The following is a 16,958-nucleotide window of genomic DNA, read 5'->3' as shown; positions in this document are numbered from 1 at the left end:
GATTATTATCAACCACCCCAATCTGAACAATAATGATGGTCTAAAAATCCCAAATGTATGGAAGGTATATATTCGACCCACGGAACGTTCCTCACTAAGAACAACTATAAACAGGACTGTAGAAAATCCAGTATCTTAAAAGCAAAAATAAGAATTGTAATACTAAAAATAGGACATTATTGTTTCTGAAAGAAAACTATCTGAAAGAATGTTTATTCCTGTCATTGTAAATAGAATTTAGCTTGATGTATTTTTTTTTCCACTAAAGGCCATGCCAGTAGAATAACATGTGATCAAATCATTGTTTCTTTAGCTTACAGTTAATAATGTAACTCAGCTTGTCTTGTATGTTGATGTATGCTCCAGATGATGATCTTGATGTCGAGATCGAAACGTCGGGATAATAAACTTTTTTTTAACACGGTTGTAAATTCCATAAAATTTTTTAAAATGAATGCTGATCACCTCTAAAAGAAAGGATTACAATTATCTACATGTTTGCAAATTTCAGAACATTATACAGTATTTCATATTAAAATGTTTGCATTTTGATAACTGGAAGTAAACATACCTTATACAATGTTAAAGTTGAGATCTAGGTTAAAATATTTTAAAAAATATTCCAAGTCAGAGATAGCTGTAAAAAGTTTTACCACTAGCCTAACTTTTTAGCACTAAGTATAATAATGAGTATATTATATTTGACAAGAAATTATGTTCTTGTGCATAAAGTATCATCGCAACTAGTCTACTTAGAGGCTGTCAACTTTGCATACATAAGCAGACTAGAGACTAGTCATGAAGATGCTTCATTTGTGCAAACTTTGTTGCTTACACTTGGATAAAGGATTAAAACAAGAATATAATTTCTTGTCAAGTATAATATATTTTGTAACATATTGCTAAAACTATTTACAACTATCTCTGATCTGGATATTTAAAATTATACTCCAGATCAATGTTGTTAATTTTACTACTTGTATATAGAAAATATATGATTTCTTCATTGATTTAACCTGACATCTTCCACTGATGAGACCTCATAAATCTGGGCCTGGCTCCCACTGATGACATTAAATAATGTTCATCTTTAAGCTTGTCTGCTTCCTGGGAAGTAGAGAGGCTCTGCTCAGTGGCAGGTGTTTGCCTGCCACTGCTGAGTTTCCTGTCCTGGAATGATTCAGGTAAGGAGCGATGAGTTTAGCAGAGATCCTTTAGGATTGTTCAGTGATATTTAGAGTGATCTGGTAGATCACTCAGTTTTTGGAGAGTACTGTACCCCTGCACTTTAACAGTACCTCAATAAAGATCAAAAGCAGTCTAAATAGTGAATCTTTTATGTTTTTGCATCAGGGAATACTGAGACAACTGATGTACAGTCAACAGACTGTGTGTGTGTGTGTGTGTGTGTGTGTGTGTGTGTGTGTGTGTGTGTGCGCGCGTGTGCGTATATACACACATACAAGAAGACTAGTCGTGATGAGGACACTTGATGCAAATCTTGTTTGCTTACACTTGTCAAGTAGTGTACATGCAGTAAAAATAATTTGTAATTCTTATTCATCTAAATTACTTACATTAAATTTGGAAATATACGTTAAGAAAGCTTCTTAAATGAATTTTCATACCTGATTACCCTTAACTGTTGAGTAGATTCCTGCACTTTAGTCATTAGATTCCTAAGCATCCATTCTAAAGCTTTCTGTACTATTGACTTCAGACTATATTGTTGTGCAGCATCATAATAATTTAAGACAGTATTTATGCTGCAACATGAATGGAAAAGATATTTATATATTATATGCCTATTAATTATCACCAATAATGATAAACAGGTGATAAAACCTATGTTAACCTATTAATTGCGACTATTAAATTATTTAAGGAATTTACAACGTATACTGGAATATTAATTAAAAGAAACTTTAATAAATACCTCCTATATTTCGGCAATGTCACATTGCCTTCTTCATGAGAACATATAACAATGACACGTGCATGTAGGCACTACAAAAAGCAAATGAAGCAGAAGAGAGAAAAACTACTGTTGTTCTTAGAGTCCTAGAGATGCCCCCCCCCCCTGCTTAGCGGGCTATATTGGGTTGTCTTGGCTGTTGATCTGAAGTTCTCAAGATGCAAGCTTCCCAAATTTGGGGCAGTCTCATGCACCCAAATTTGTTGAAGTTTGGAAAGTTTTTTAGAACTCAGGCTGATTCCATGAACAAAACTTTCCAAACCTCAACAAATTTGGGTGCATGAGACTGCCCCAAATTTGGGAAGCTTGCATCTTGAGAACTTCAGACCAACAGCCAAGACAACCCAATATAGCCTGCTGGGGGGGGCACCTTTAGGACTCTAGGAACAACAGTAGTTTTTCTCTCTTCTGCTTCATTTGCTTTTTGTGGTGCCTGCGTGCACGTCTCATTGTTGTATGTTCCCATGAAGATGGCAATGTGACATTGCTGAAATATAGGAGGTATTTATTAAAGTCTCTTTTAATTAATATATCAGAATTACGTTGTAAATTCCTTAAATAATTTAATAGTCATGTGTTACCAACATATAAGCCTATCTACAAGAATAACCTATTAATCATATTATACACTTATTATTAGATGGCATTTTTCAAACAAGGATAGTACATTATAAAAATAAAATATAGAGGAAAGAGAGAGAGATTTTAGTCACTTTATTTTTCAAGGAAATAATCAAATATGCAATTACAAATCTGTTTATATAAGTCTATTTATATGTACTACCAATTTTCATGCTGAACTACTGGTGCTCACATTTCATTAAAGGATACTAAATGCATAATAAATTTAGTTTAATCCTTTATCCAAGTGTGAGCAAACAAATTAATGCATAACATTAGACATATCTGCAAGGAGATGTGTTTTGCATTATGGGAGATACTGAGATAGGAGTGTTGGTAGCTTGCTCCACCCCAGTCCTGAAGATACTTTCAGGTGCAAACTTTGTTTGCTCACACTTGGATAAAGGATTAAACTAAATTTATTATCAAGTGACAAATAAACTTTCAACATCTTTCTCTAAATCCAGAGTAATTTATTAAAAAAAGGGTAGCACACCATTTGGCAACTCCTATAGGTAGAGATGACCTGCTAATGCTTATGCCTGGTATCTCCACTCGGGCCTGGCTCCCACTGAAGAGACCCCAATAAAGGTTGAAACTAGTCTGGGTTGTGGCCCTTCCCTTAATGCATAACATTAGACATATCCGCAAGGAGATGTGTTTTGCATTATGGGAGATACTGAGATAGGAGTGGTGGTAGCTTGCTCCACCTTTGCAAGGAGTGCCCTGGTGTTGTACCACCTTACCCCAGTCCTGAAGATACTTTCAGGCGCAAACTTTGTTTGCTCACACTTGGATAAAGGATTAAACTAAATTTATGATACTAAATGCATTAATATCATAACAGATAGAGATGCTTACATTCAGTGTAACAATAATAAAAGTTGATTTGTACTGTTGATTACTCACTATAATAAACTAATAGAAACCAAATGAATATTTTATTATAATAGAGAATTTGTTACTGCAATCATCCTTTAAAAGAGTATTGAACATTGGATCACTGTTGGGATATTTTGGTAATCTGTTATAGTGAGGGAATTTTCTATAATGACTAATCATGGTATATTATTTTTACAGAACACATTCTCAATATGCGGTTCAATTACTGTGCAGCATCTTCTGTCTACCAAGATTCACTGATGCTGAAAATTCATGGTCAAGTGGAACTGACCAATGCCAAAAACTCTTCCACTTTAATTCCAATACTTCTCACACTCATGCACATGAATTTCAACTTCCCTTGGGACACAATTATCTTTGTACAATTACACAATATCTTGGTAAAGTTTTCCTGATTTTGCTCTTCCAACTGCCTGAACAACATTTTTCCAAACAGCCAACCCCAAAACCATCATCATCAAATTCCTGACATGTATCATCAAAGGGTGTACAGGATATTATAATAGTACTATATGAAAAACTTACATCATTATTAACTTCTTACCAACAATACTCCTCCAAATCAATCTGTTATCTGTCAAGACTCCATCATTATCAGATCTTATATTTCTGTCTTCTAAGGCACTTTTTACTGTATCAATCCACGTATATCTTGGTCTACTTCCTGGCAACATGGCAGAGGACACTCGTTTTGCTAACCATTCCTCTTCTATTCTGTTTAAGTAACCATACAACCTGAGATTAGCTCTACTAAAACATTCCTGGATGCTAACAATGTCAAGTTCTTTCCTAATATCCTCTTTTTTAATATGATATTGTCACTGATGCCATCTGTACACACTCCTAATCTTTCTCAGGACTCATATCTGTGGTCTATAGTTTTTGGTCAAGTGTTTTATTTCTAACCCAGCTCTCAGATTCATCATCATCATCATCATCATCAAATTCCTGCCATGTACCCTCAAGGGGTGTACAGGATATGACAGTACTACATGAAAAAATTACATCATTACTAACTTCCTATCTACAATTTTCCTCCAAATCAGTCTGTTACTTGTCAAGACTCCAACATTATCAGATCTTATATTTCTATCGTCTAAGGCACTTTGTACCGTATCAATCCACCTATATCTTGGTCTTCCTCTGGGTCGTTTTCCTGCCAACCTGGCAGAGAACACTTGTTTTGCTAATCTTTCCTCTCCCATTCTATTTAAGTGACCATACCATCTGAGATTAGCTCTGCTAACACATTCCTGGATGCTGACAATGTCAAGTTCTTTCCTAATATCCTCATTTTTAATATGATATTGCCATTGATGCCATCTGTTCACGCCTCTAATCTTTCTCAGGACTCTCATATCTGCGGTCTCTAGTCTTTGGTCAAGTGTTTTACTTCTGACCCAGCTCTCAGATCCATAAGTTAAAATTGGTTTGAACACAGTCTTGTATACAGCTAATTTAGTGTTCCGACTAATTTCTTTCTTATTCCATATGAATTTATTCAATTGACTTCCCACGATACCAGCTTTGCTGATTCTGTTGTCTATTTCTATATTTAGTTTACCATCTTCAGTAAAAATTGTGCCTAAGTAGCTGAAATGTTTTACTTGTTCCACAGGTTCTCCATTCACAACACAGTTGACATTTTCAATGATTCTGCCTATTTTCATTGTCTTTGTCTTTTTATTGCTGACCTTCATACCATATCTATTACAACAGCTATTCAATTTAGTCAAAGACTCTTGCAGACTTGTAGCGGATTTATTTAGAAGTATAACATCATCCGCATAAAGCACAGAGCTGACATTAACATCTCCAATTTTGATATCAGGTTTAATACCACATTCCTTCATAATGTGATCCATATAGATAATGAATAACAGAGGGGATAATGTACATCCTTGTCTCACACCAGATTTAACATTAAACCATCTTCCTGTACTTCCTTCAATTCTAACTGCTGACTCACAACTCAAATAAAGACTAAGTATTGCTTGATATAATGCCCCATTGACACCATATAACTGCAGCGTATTGAATAGCTTCTCTCTTGGCACCTTGTCATATGCCTTTTCCAAATCGACAAAACTTAAATACAGATCTTTGTTATATTCCCATGCTTTCTCGACTATTTGTCGTAAAGTGAATATCTGATCCTGACAGCCTCTATTTGGCCTGAATCCTGCTTGTTCTTCACCAAGCTTTTCTTCCACAATTCTTCTCAACCGTTTCTCAAGTATACTTGCATAGATCTTGCCAGGAACACTCAGTAGGGAAATACCTCTGTAATTCTCACATTCAGTTTTATTTCCCTTTTTATATATGGGTACTATGAGAGCTCTACTCCAATCATCGGGAATTCGTCCCTCTGTCCAGGCTTTCTGAACTATGCAGTGCAGCCACTGTAAGACTCTTATACCACCATACTTCAGCATTTCTGGTCGAATATCATCTACTCCTGCTGCCTTTCCACATTTCAAGCCTTTGATGGCTTTTTCTACTTCAAGTATGGATATGTATTCCTGACTGCATGCCTGGTCAGTGTTTTTTATCACTGTGCTGTCATCACTGCTTGTTTCATTTAGCAGTTTTTCAAAGTAATTACTCCATACTTCAAGGATATCTTTTTCTCCTGTTTTCATTTCACCTTTATCATCTCTAATTCCTTTTACAGCACTCTTTCCTCCATTCCTAAGCTTCTTCAACAACCTCCAGAATATTTTGCCACCTTCTTGATATTTATTTTCTATATTCTTGCCAAAGTCCTCCCATGACTTTTGTTTAGCTAGTTTTACACACTGTTTAGCTTTCTTACATTTGTCTCTGTATTCCGTAAGAGTAAAAGCTGACTTATTTGCCAGGAACTTTTGATATGCTTTCTTCTTTTCCTTCACTGCCTCTTTAACTTCCTGTGTCCACCAGGGAGTTCTGATTTTTTTATCTTTGCACACAACCTCACCACATGCCTCTCTGGCAGAATCAATCAATGTTTCCTTCAGAGTTTGCCACTGAATCTCCAAGGTTTGATTCCTGTTCTCAAACTCTTTCATTTTCTTTTCAATAATATTTCTGTATTTTAGTCTACAGTTTACATCTGAGAGCTGCTCAACTTTTATTCGCTTTAAAACTTTCTTACATGTTATTCTTTTCAATATGAAATTCAATTTTATCCTGCTCAAGACTAAATAGTGATCACTTCCAATTTCAAATCCTCTGTACACTCTGGTGTCCTGCACCAGGGAGAAAACATCACTATCAACAATAACATAGTCAATGAGACTTTTCTTATTCCTAGCCTCTTCTCTCCATGTGAATTTGTGCACATTTTTATGTTGGAACATGGTGTTAGTAATAACCAGTCCATGTCCTGAGCAGAAATCCAACAGATATTTGCCATTATTATTAGCTTTGCTCTTTTCTCCAAATTTTCCCAAAATATTTTTGTATGTCTCACAATCATTTCCTACTCTACTATTTAGATCCCCAACAAGGACCAACTTTTCCTTTTTCATTGTGTCAGTTGCTTTTTCTAAAGCCTCAAAAAATTCCTCCACTTCTACCTTAGTAGAACCTTCTGTGGGACCATAGGCACAAATAAGTCTCATTGTCCAGTTCCCCATTCTCATATTTGCCCACATTACTCTACTTGAGACTGACTGCCATTCAAGAAGATTAGCCTCGTATTTTGTGTTGAATACTATGGCTACTCCTTCTTTTCCTTGATTGTTATTGCCTGAATATAACATTTTGTATTTATTGCTCAGAAAGATCTCACCAGTTTTGGTCTTTTTTGTTTCAGTCACCCCTATTATGTCGATCTGGTACTTATCTAATTCCTCAGCTAGCTCCATTTCTTTGCCATTCAGGCTTCTTACGTTGATAGTACCGATCTTTAACTCTGGTGATGTTGAGTTGGGGTTTGTTTTCAGATTTGTTCCAGTAGCTGACTTTTCGCTGTTCGCCCTACTTCCCTGGCGAAAACAACGGGGGCCTTGTTTAACCGGGCGACGCCCCAGCCGGCATGAAATTTTGTCATGTTGTACCATCATTTTTTATTTTGGTTTAACCAATAAGAATACAATTTGGTCGGCTAAATCCCAAATTGCCAGCCCATCCTCGTTCGTTCAGTATCAAAGTAGATACCCAACAGGGTGCACCACGAGAAGGTGAGGATTGGACATTAGGTCAGAAGCCCTGGTCGGTTCTCCGCATTCCTTTAAAGGCTATGTGGAGGTCTCCTCTCAGTTATACAGCTTTGACCCTTAAGCACCCCGCTCTCAGATTCATAAGTTAAAATTGGTTTGAAAACTATGTTGTATACAGCTAATTTATTGTTTTGACTAATTTCTTACTTATTTCATTTAAATTTATTCAGTTGACTTCCTCATAACAGTTTTGTTGATTCTGTTGTCTATTTCCATATTTAATTTACCATATTCACTAAAAATTGTGCCTAAGTAACTGAAATGTTTTACTTGTTCTATAGGTTCTCCATTAACAATGCAGTATATGTTCAATGCTTTTGTCTATTTTCATTGTCTTTGTCTTTTTATTGATGACCTTCATACCAAATTTATTGCAACAGTTATTCTATTTAGTCATGGAATCTTGCAGACTTGTACCAGATTTATTTGAAAGTATAACATCAGTAAAGAGTTAAGATTAACATCTCCAATTTTGATATCAGGTTTAATACCACTTTCCTTCATAATGTGATCCATATAGATAATGAATAATAGAGAGGATAACGTACATCCGTGTTGAACACTTGATTTGACATCAAACCATCTTCCTGTTCTTCCTTCAATTCTAGCTGCTGACTTATAACTCAAATAAAGACAAAGTATTGCTTGATATAATGCCCAATGGTACTATATAACTGTAGCGCTTTGAATAGCTTTTCTCTTGGCACCTTATCATATGCCTTTTCCAGATCTATGAAATTTAAATACAGATCTTTGTTATATTCTCACGATTTCTCGATTATTTGTTGTAAAGTGAAAATCTGATCCCGAAAACCTCTATTTGGCCTGAATCCAGCTTATTCTTCGCCAAGCTTCCCTTTCACAATCCTTCTTAATTATTTCTCCAGTATATTTTCATAAATCTTACCACAAACACTCAGTAGGGAAATACATCTATAATTCTCACATTTAGTTTTATATATATAAGTGCTATGAGAGCTCTACTTCAATCATCTGGAATTCGTCCCTCTGTCCAGACCTTCTAAACTATAATGCCTTATAGTTTAGAAGGTCTGGACAGAGGGACGAATTCCAATTTCAAAATTCAAATTCAAATTCAATTCAAAATTTCAATTTCAAAAAACTTTTATACCTCCATACTTGAGCATTTCGGGTTGAATATCATCTACTCCAGCTACCTTTCCATATTGCAGGCTTTTGATGTCTTTTTCTACTTCGAGTATGGATATGTATTCCTGATTGTATGCCTGTTGAGTGTTTTTTACTAAAGTGTTAAGACTGCATGTTTTATTTAGCAATTTTTCCATAATTACTCCATACATCAAGGATATCTTTTCTCTAGATTTCATGTCAGCTTTATCATCTTCAATTCCTTTTACAGCACTCTTTACTCCATTTCTGAGCTTTTTCAACAGCCTCAAGAATATTTTGCCATTGTTGATATTTATTTTCTATGTTCTTACCAAAGTCTTCCCATGACTTATGTTTAGCTAGTTTTACACACAGTGTTTAGCTTGGTTACATTTGCCTCTGTATTCTCTAAGAGCACAGGGTGACTTATTCGTCAGGAACTTTTGATATGCTTTCTTCTTTTCCTTCACTGCCTCTTTAACTTTTCCTGTGTCCACCATGGAGTTCTGATTTTTCTATCCTTGAAGACAACCTCACCTCTCTGACTTAATCAATGTTTTCTTCAGGGCTTGCCACTGAATCTCCAAGGTTTGGTTCCTCTTCTCAAACTCTTTCATTTTTTCTTGAATAATGTTTGAGTATTTTAGTCTACACTTTACATCAGAGAGTGGCTCACTTTTATTTGCTTAAATACTTTCTTGCATGTTCTTCTTTTCGATATGATATTCAATTTTATCTTGCTCAAGACTAAATGGTTATCACTTCCAATTTCAAATCCTCTGTACTCTTTAGTATTCTGCATCAGTTTGAAAACATCACCATCAACAATAACATAGTCAATGAAACTTCTCTTATTCCTTGCATCTTCTCTCCATGTGAATTTGTGCACATTTTTTTGTTGGAATATTGTGTTAGTAATAACCATTCCATGTCCTGAGCAGAAATCCAACAGGTATTTGCCATTATTATTAGCTTTGTTCTTTTCTCCAAATTTTCCCAAAACATTTTTGTATGTCTGACAATCATTTACTGCTCTGCTATTCTGATCTCGAGCAAGAACCAACTTTTCCTTTTTCATTGTGTCAAATGCTTTCTCTAAAGCCTGAAAACATTCCTCCACTTTTTCCTTAGTAGAACCTTTTGTGGGACTATAGGCACAAATCAGTCTCATTCTTCAGTTCCCTATTCTGATATTTGTCCATATCACTCTACTGGATATTTCTTGCCATTCTAGATTATCTTTTATCATATTTAGTGCTGAATACTATAGCTACTCATTATTTTCTCTGATCGTTATAGCATTAATAAAACATTTTGTATTTGTTACTTAGAAAGGTCTCACCAGTTGTTTTTTTAAGTCACTTCTATTATGTTGATCTGGTATTTATCCAATTCTTCTGCTAGTTACATTTCTTTGCCACTGAGGCTTCTTTTGTTGATAGTACTGATCTTGAACGTTGGTGATGTCAAGATTGGATGTGTTAGAAATCCATCAGGCATATAGTTTTTTTCATCTATAAAATTCATTCCAAACATATATGGAACTGCAGACCATTCTTCCTGCACAAACTTCTCACTGACTTATTTACAATCATGGCCCTTCTTTTCAATTCATTCTGATCATACTATAGCAAAACAGAGTTATGATCTTTACTCTAACTCTTTTTTCAGCAACTCTTTCATATCTTTTTGCATTATATATTTCTCCCTTTTAAATTAATCATACCTGCCAAAACAATCAGCCCCTTTTACTTTCCCTCTCTGCATACTAACAGCTTTCATCATATTCTCATCAAGCATAGAATCTCCATGCAATACTCTCTCTTTATTATGCCTTTCTCATTCTTTCATACTCTTCACATTTCCTTCTCTGCTGCACTACATAATTCTCAATTTCCTTGAGTTTACCTTTTGTAGTGTGAAGGACTCCACATAGCACTCTTTCTCTCATCACTGCCATGAACATTATTTTGAACTACTTCTTTCATCTTCTCATTCATATTTGATCTACTCACTTATTCTTTCAACTACATTCTGTACGACATGCTCACATTTTTGCAGCTTACATCTTTAACATTATTCACTTAATTTTCCTAATTTTAGCATATCTTACATCTCTGGCACACACTCACTAAACATTTCTGACACATTCTCTCCACTCTGGCTTTCAAACCATTTGCCCCTGGTAATGAGCACATTGAGTGCATGAGCACACTCAATATACTCATTACCAGGGGAAAATAACCTTTATTGAGGAAGAGATATTTGTTCTACAGGTTTGGAGTAGAACTGTGAAGGAATGTTGACTAGTCACTGCATTCACTTCAACACATTTAGAGGAGCGATGGAAAATTACCAATGCTAATTTGTATTAATAGTGACCTTGTAAATATCTGTAGAAAATGTAAGCAAAACAGAAACTGAATGTCTCTGTGAAACAGAGTGAATTGGTGAAAGAAGACAAATTACTAATCAACCGAATTGCTCTCATTCTTACGTAATCAGATATTTGTAGGCAGCACTTATAAGCAACATTCCAAAAGAACAGTACTTGATGTTAATTCTGTACATAGCCATCTGAGCTGGATGGCTAAAATAACATTATTATTATTGTTCCGGACAACTCCAAGGAGTCGACAGACTCATCGAGGGAGGCCCTAACATCATGTCAAGAACAACTATTCGACATTGACAAAGTATCTATCATACCTTGCCTTGAACTCATTCACGGTCGTAGCACCCACAACAGACTCTGGAAGCTTATTCCACTCATTCACCACTCTCCAAGTAAAAAACCTAGCTCTAACACCCTTGTCAACCACGCTCTTGCCCAGCTTCCATGCATGGTCCCTAGTCCTCCCACCACCAGTCATATTTTCAAAAATATCTTCTGGATCAATCTTATAGAAACCCTTCAGTAATTTGAATGTCTCAATCATATCACACCCTCCTTCGCCTATCGTCCAATCTCTGCAACCCACAAATCTTCAACCTATTCTCATAAGGTTCATTTGACAGACTTGCTATCATCTTGGTCACTCGTCTCTGGATCCTCTCCACTTCCTCCCCCATCACGAAGAAACCCTGGTGCCCATAACTTGGCACAGTAGTCCAGATGGGGTCTTATCAAAGCTCGATACAGAGGAACAACAACTTGTTTGTCTCTGCATGTTAAAGTATTTTTCATAAGCCAAGTGATTTGGTGAGCTGTTTTAGTCACTTTTGCAATGTGCCCCCTAAACTTCAACTCCCTATCCACCAGCACTCCCAAATCCCTGGCCTCATCAATCTCCTGGAGTACAGTTCCACCAATGCGATATACTGCTGCTGTTCTATTCACCCCAAAGTGCATAACCTTACACTTTGCCACATTAAATTGACATCCATTTTTCCTAGCCCAGTCCTCCAAACTATCCAAATCATCCTGTAAAATTTTGACATCTTGTGCACTCACAATTGCTCTACCCAACTTTGCATCATCAGCAAATAAGTGAACACTTCCTCTCAAATCCTTTCCTATATCATTGATGAACAAATTGAAAAGCAGTGGTCCAAGAACAGAGCCCTGCAGCACACCACTAGTCACAAGCCGTCTTTTAGACTCCACTCCTGAATAAACCACTCTCTGGTATCTCTCCTTCAACCACCCTCCTATCCATCTTACCAACCCTATATCTATCCCCCATCTGCTCCAGTTTACTGATTAGGGTTCCATGTTGTATCTTGTCAAAGGCCTTGGCAAGGTCCAGTAGTATCACTGTAAACCCATTACCCCTATCCAGTTCAGCCGTCACTATGTTATAAAACATGAGCAAGTTACTGAGGCATGATCTACCCTTCACAAAACCATGTTGTCCCCCATACAATATCCCATTTTCATCTATCCAATCCTGTATTTTTTTCTTGACTAATTTCTCTAAGAAGCCCTTGACAATGATTCCTGATATGCTAATCAGTCGGTAATTTACAACAGCAGTCTTGGAACCACCTTTATGCAGTGGAACTATTTTCCCCTCTTTCTACCCCCTCGGGACTAACCCAGACCCGAGACTCAAATTAAACAAAATGGTCAAGGGTACTGACAATTCTTTAGCTGCTTCTCGTACGACACGAGCTGGTATACCATCCAATCCCACGGATGTATTGACATTGAGGTTATGCAATAGACTACTCACCTCCACTTCATTCACCACAATTCCCGTATAATCTACTGGTTTATTCGTTTCTGCAATGTCACCACCTGGATGATATATACTTGCAAAGTGCTCACTCAGTAACTCAACTATATCAACTGATTCAGTTACCTCCCTACCATCGGCATTCTTTAAAATCATTCTGCCATGTACATTTTTCCTTTTACTTGATACATATCTAAATAACTGTTTAGGATTCTCTTTAGCCTGCATGGCCACTGTTCTTTCGTAATCCTTTTTTGCTTTTCTTACCACACTCGTTACCCTTCTGGCCTGCGCTTTATACCATTCAATTCCCTCCATAGTTGTTTCTTTTTTTGCAGCTCAAGCTTAATGGTGTTATTCATCCATTTAACCCCTACTTGATTTATTATTCGGACTCTAGGTATACAGTCAGCCATTGCTTCATGCAAACACTTCTTAACTGCCTCCCATGCACTATCAACTTCTAGTTCTTGCAGTTGTACATGCCATGGCACTGAACCAATCAAACTCCTAAACTTGTCATACTTTCCAGCCCGATAATTCCACATGTACCCTGTCTTAATTGAAAATTCCACACCTTTAGCCACCTCCCAAGTCAAGACCCTATGATCGCTCTCACCAATTGGTAGCAATGAGGTCATATTTGTTACAGCCAAATCCTCAGATGTAATTACTAGGTCAAGTACTCTCCGACCCCTAGTATTTTCCATTACATTCTGTCGCAGATAGTTATCCCTTAATAACCGCATAAAATCCAATTCCTTCCTCCCGTGTGTCCTCTCCTCACTCCAATCAAAGTGACCATACTTGAAAATCTCCCATAATAATTACCCTCCTTCCACTCATTTCTTCTATTTGCTTGTGCATACTGTCACCACCATCTTTTCCATCACCTGGTCTATAGCAGCACCCAATTGTATATTTAGTCCTGCCAGCCACAATCTCACACCAAATGGCCTCAAATGTGCTCTTTTCTCTATCCTGCAATTCAACTTCTATTCTCCTTGGCTGTAGCTCATCAGCTATCATCAACAATACTCCTCCCCCCATTTTATTCTCCCTGTCATTCCTGAACACACTATATCCATCACATTCAATCCCACTAGCTATATCATCTACAGTCAGCCATGATTCACTAATACCAATAACCTGTGGTCTGGAAGTGCCAACCATGGCCAAAAACTCTTCCTTCTTGTTCCTAATACTCCTAGCATTAGTGTACATGAATTTAAGACCCCCATTAGCCCCAACCCTACCCTGATGCCTTATATTAACTATCCCACTCTGATTTGTTGTCCTTATTCGCTCAAGCATATTATATTCATTCATACATTCAACTGCCTCCCTAAGGACTGTATATCTAACCCCCCCACCTTAATAAATCTAGTTTCCCTGAATTTGCACATCCACTACATTCAGCAACACTTTCTCAAGTCTCCTTACACCGTAACCATTCAAATGCAAGCCTTCCATCTTATATAGATCCTTTCGCCCATCGAACTCACTCCATACATCCACAAATTCCACACCACTTGTCATACATAACCCACGCATAAAGTCATTCGCAATTATGGCCCTCCTTTTAAACATTTCACTGTCATACCGTGGCAAAAGACTAATCATTCTAACTCTCTCACTCTTTTCTTTTGCTACCTCAAACAATTCATTCAGGTCTTCTATCATTTCCATTTTATCTCCTTTCAAATCATTCGTACCTGCCACAACAATCATTTCTTTCACCCTTTCCTTTTGCTCTCTAATAGACTCAGTTACATCCTTTATGGTCGCACCAGGTTGGTACGATTTGGTCAAATCCTCTACTAACACACCTCGTACTAACGAGTCTCCATACAGCACTCTATCCTTCATTTTGTTCATGTTCACACTGATACGCCGCCTATTTTTCCTGTCATACTTTTTATTATTGGCTGGTTCATTCAGTCGACTTTTGCTCATACGCTCTAGCTGCTGTTTTGCCCTTTGTATTGCACCATTCAACAACGCAATCTCACTCATTGCATCTATCTCGTTTTTTTTATTCTCTGTAAAACATACTATTATTCACACTTTCTACATTCACACTCTCACAATTCTCTGGTACAACCTCGCCGTTTCTTGTCATATCCCTATTTTCTTCATTCTGAAGTTTGACAAAAATATCACACTCACGATCCAAAATACACTTCAAATCCTCATTCTCCCTACATTTTCTACACACATTCACTCCTTTCAAGGTCAATAAAATAATTTTACTCACCCAAGGTATCAGTCTACTTTATATAAATAATGTAATAGGTGATGTTTAAAGAAACTAAATGTTATGATGACAAAACAAAGCAATACATTCTTAAATTCTCGCTATACATTACACATAATTATACAGAAATATGCTTTTTTTAACATGCATTTAAAACATACACTACTATAAGCTATCTCAACTTTGTGTTTTCTTTCATTTATTGTTTTCATAATGAAGGGTTAAATTTATATAAATTATTCATAAAGAATTATTTAATAGGTAAGAAAATAAAATCATGAAAACAAGAAAAGTGGATAGCACTTGCTATGGAGACAGACTCACTTTTCACAATGCATTCAGTCACATGATCCAGTCTTTGCAAGATAATTGCTAGAGTATTAAAAAGCATTTTCATTATGTAAAATGTTCACATATTTAATTATACAGAGTTAATTCATGTTGTGAGCTGTGAAAATAAGCTTAGGACAATACTATATTACAATTCCACACCTACTTTTAAGGGATAAAGGTGTCAGAAGAATAAGATGTACTACAACATTTAATTAGATTGTCCCAATTTTAATTTGTGTTTATCATTACCTATTTATTTTGTTAATGAAATTATATCATTAATTAACGTCAGAATGAAGATCAGTGTGGCCAAAACTGAAACATTTGTGGTCTCAAGACAACCATCCCAGTGCACTCTACATGTAAGTGGAGTCCCAATGAGGCAAATGGAGAAGTTTAAATACCTTGGGTCCATATTCACAAATGATGGAAAATGGGACGTAGAGCTAGATACTAGAATTGGCTTAGCAAGCTCAATATTGTGGGAGCTTGGCCGTTCAGTAGTATTGAAGTGGGAGTTAAGCCAGAAGGCAAAGCTGGCTGTCTTCAATACAGTCTATGTCCCCATCCTCACCTATGGTCATGAGAGTTGGGTAATGACCAAAAGAATGCGGACATGAATCCAAGCGGCTGAAATGAGGTTCCTTCGAGGGGTTGCGGGGCTAACAAGACTCGACAGAGTCAGAAGCTCTGCAATTCGGGAAACCCTTAATACTCAACCGCTGCTTCTCCGTGTTGAGAGATCACAGTTACGTTGGTAAGAGCACCTGGTCAGAATGCCACAAGAGAGGCTCCCTCAACAGGCCCTCTTTGCCAAGCCAGAGGGTGGGAGGCCACGTGGAAGGCCAAGGACTCGCTGGATAGATTATATCCAAAACCTTGGGTGGACACGTTTGGGAATCCCACCAGAACACCTGAGCAGAGTGGTGTTCTGGTGGCAGAGGATCATGACCATTGGAAGTTCCTCTTGCAGCTGTTGTCCCCACAACACAATTAGGAAAGGTGGGCCTTGAAAATGTATGTATGTATGTATGTATGTAATTATATCATGAGAAAAGTACAATTATTTTTTTTAAATAATAGATTATGTATTATGCGTGTTGAGCTTACTGTATATGAGTGTAAGGTTAATATTGAACTAAATGAATGCACTGATATGACTCTAAAATTTATATTTTAGAAATGATAACTGTAATTTAATTTAAATATATTCATAATATAAAAAAATTTACTTGTTTTAGGATGAAAAACTAACATTTTCTTGCATACTTCAAGTGTGCAAGATTTATTATTTACAAGTAAAGCGCTGTAACTAATGGTGGTTCATAACTGAAATGAAAACTAAAAGTGTGACA

At 36.6% G+C, this 16,958-nt stretch overlaps 1 protein-coding gene across 1 annotated transcript in view; it reads right to left on the bottom strand.

Moving 5' to 3' along the window:
* Positions 1-16,958, bottom strand: part of gcl (germ cell-less) — a 171,792-nt gene that overhangs the window by 100,779 nt on the left and 54,055 nt on the right. Inside the window, exon 6 of the mRNA XM_090403868.1 lies at positions 1,629-1,766. Within this exon, the coding sequence (XP_090259994.1) occupies positions 1,629-1,766 (138 nt within the window). The remainder of the gene's footprint in view (positions 1-1,628; positions 1,767-16,958) is intronic.

This window comes from Typopeltis vanoorti, chromosome 14 (genome assembly GCF_054136105.1).
Source record: "Typopeltis vanoorti isolate ZY-2024b chromosome 14, IOZ_Tvanoo_1.0, whole genome shotgun sequence".
NCBI classification, from domain to species: Eukaryota; Metazoa; Arthropoda; class Arachnida; order Uropygi; family Thelyphonidae; genus Typopeltis; species Typopeltis vanoorti.
This window is presented reverse-complemented; position numbering and strand designations above follow the sequence as displayed.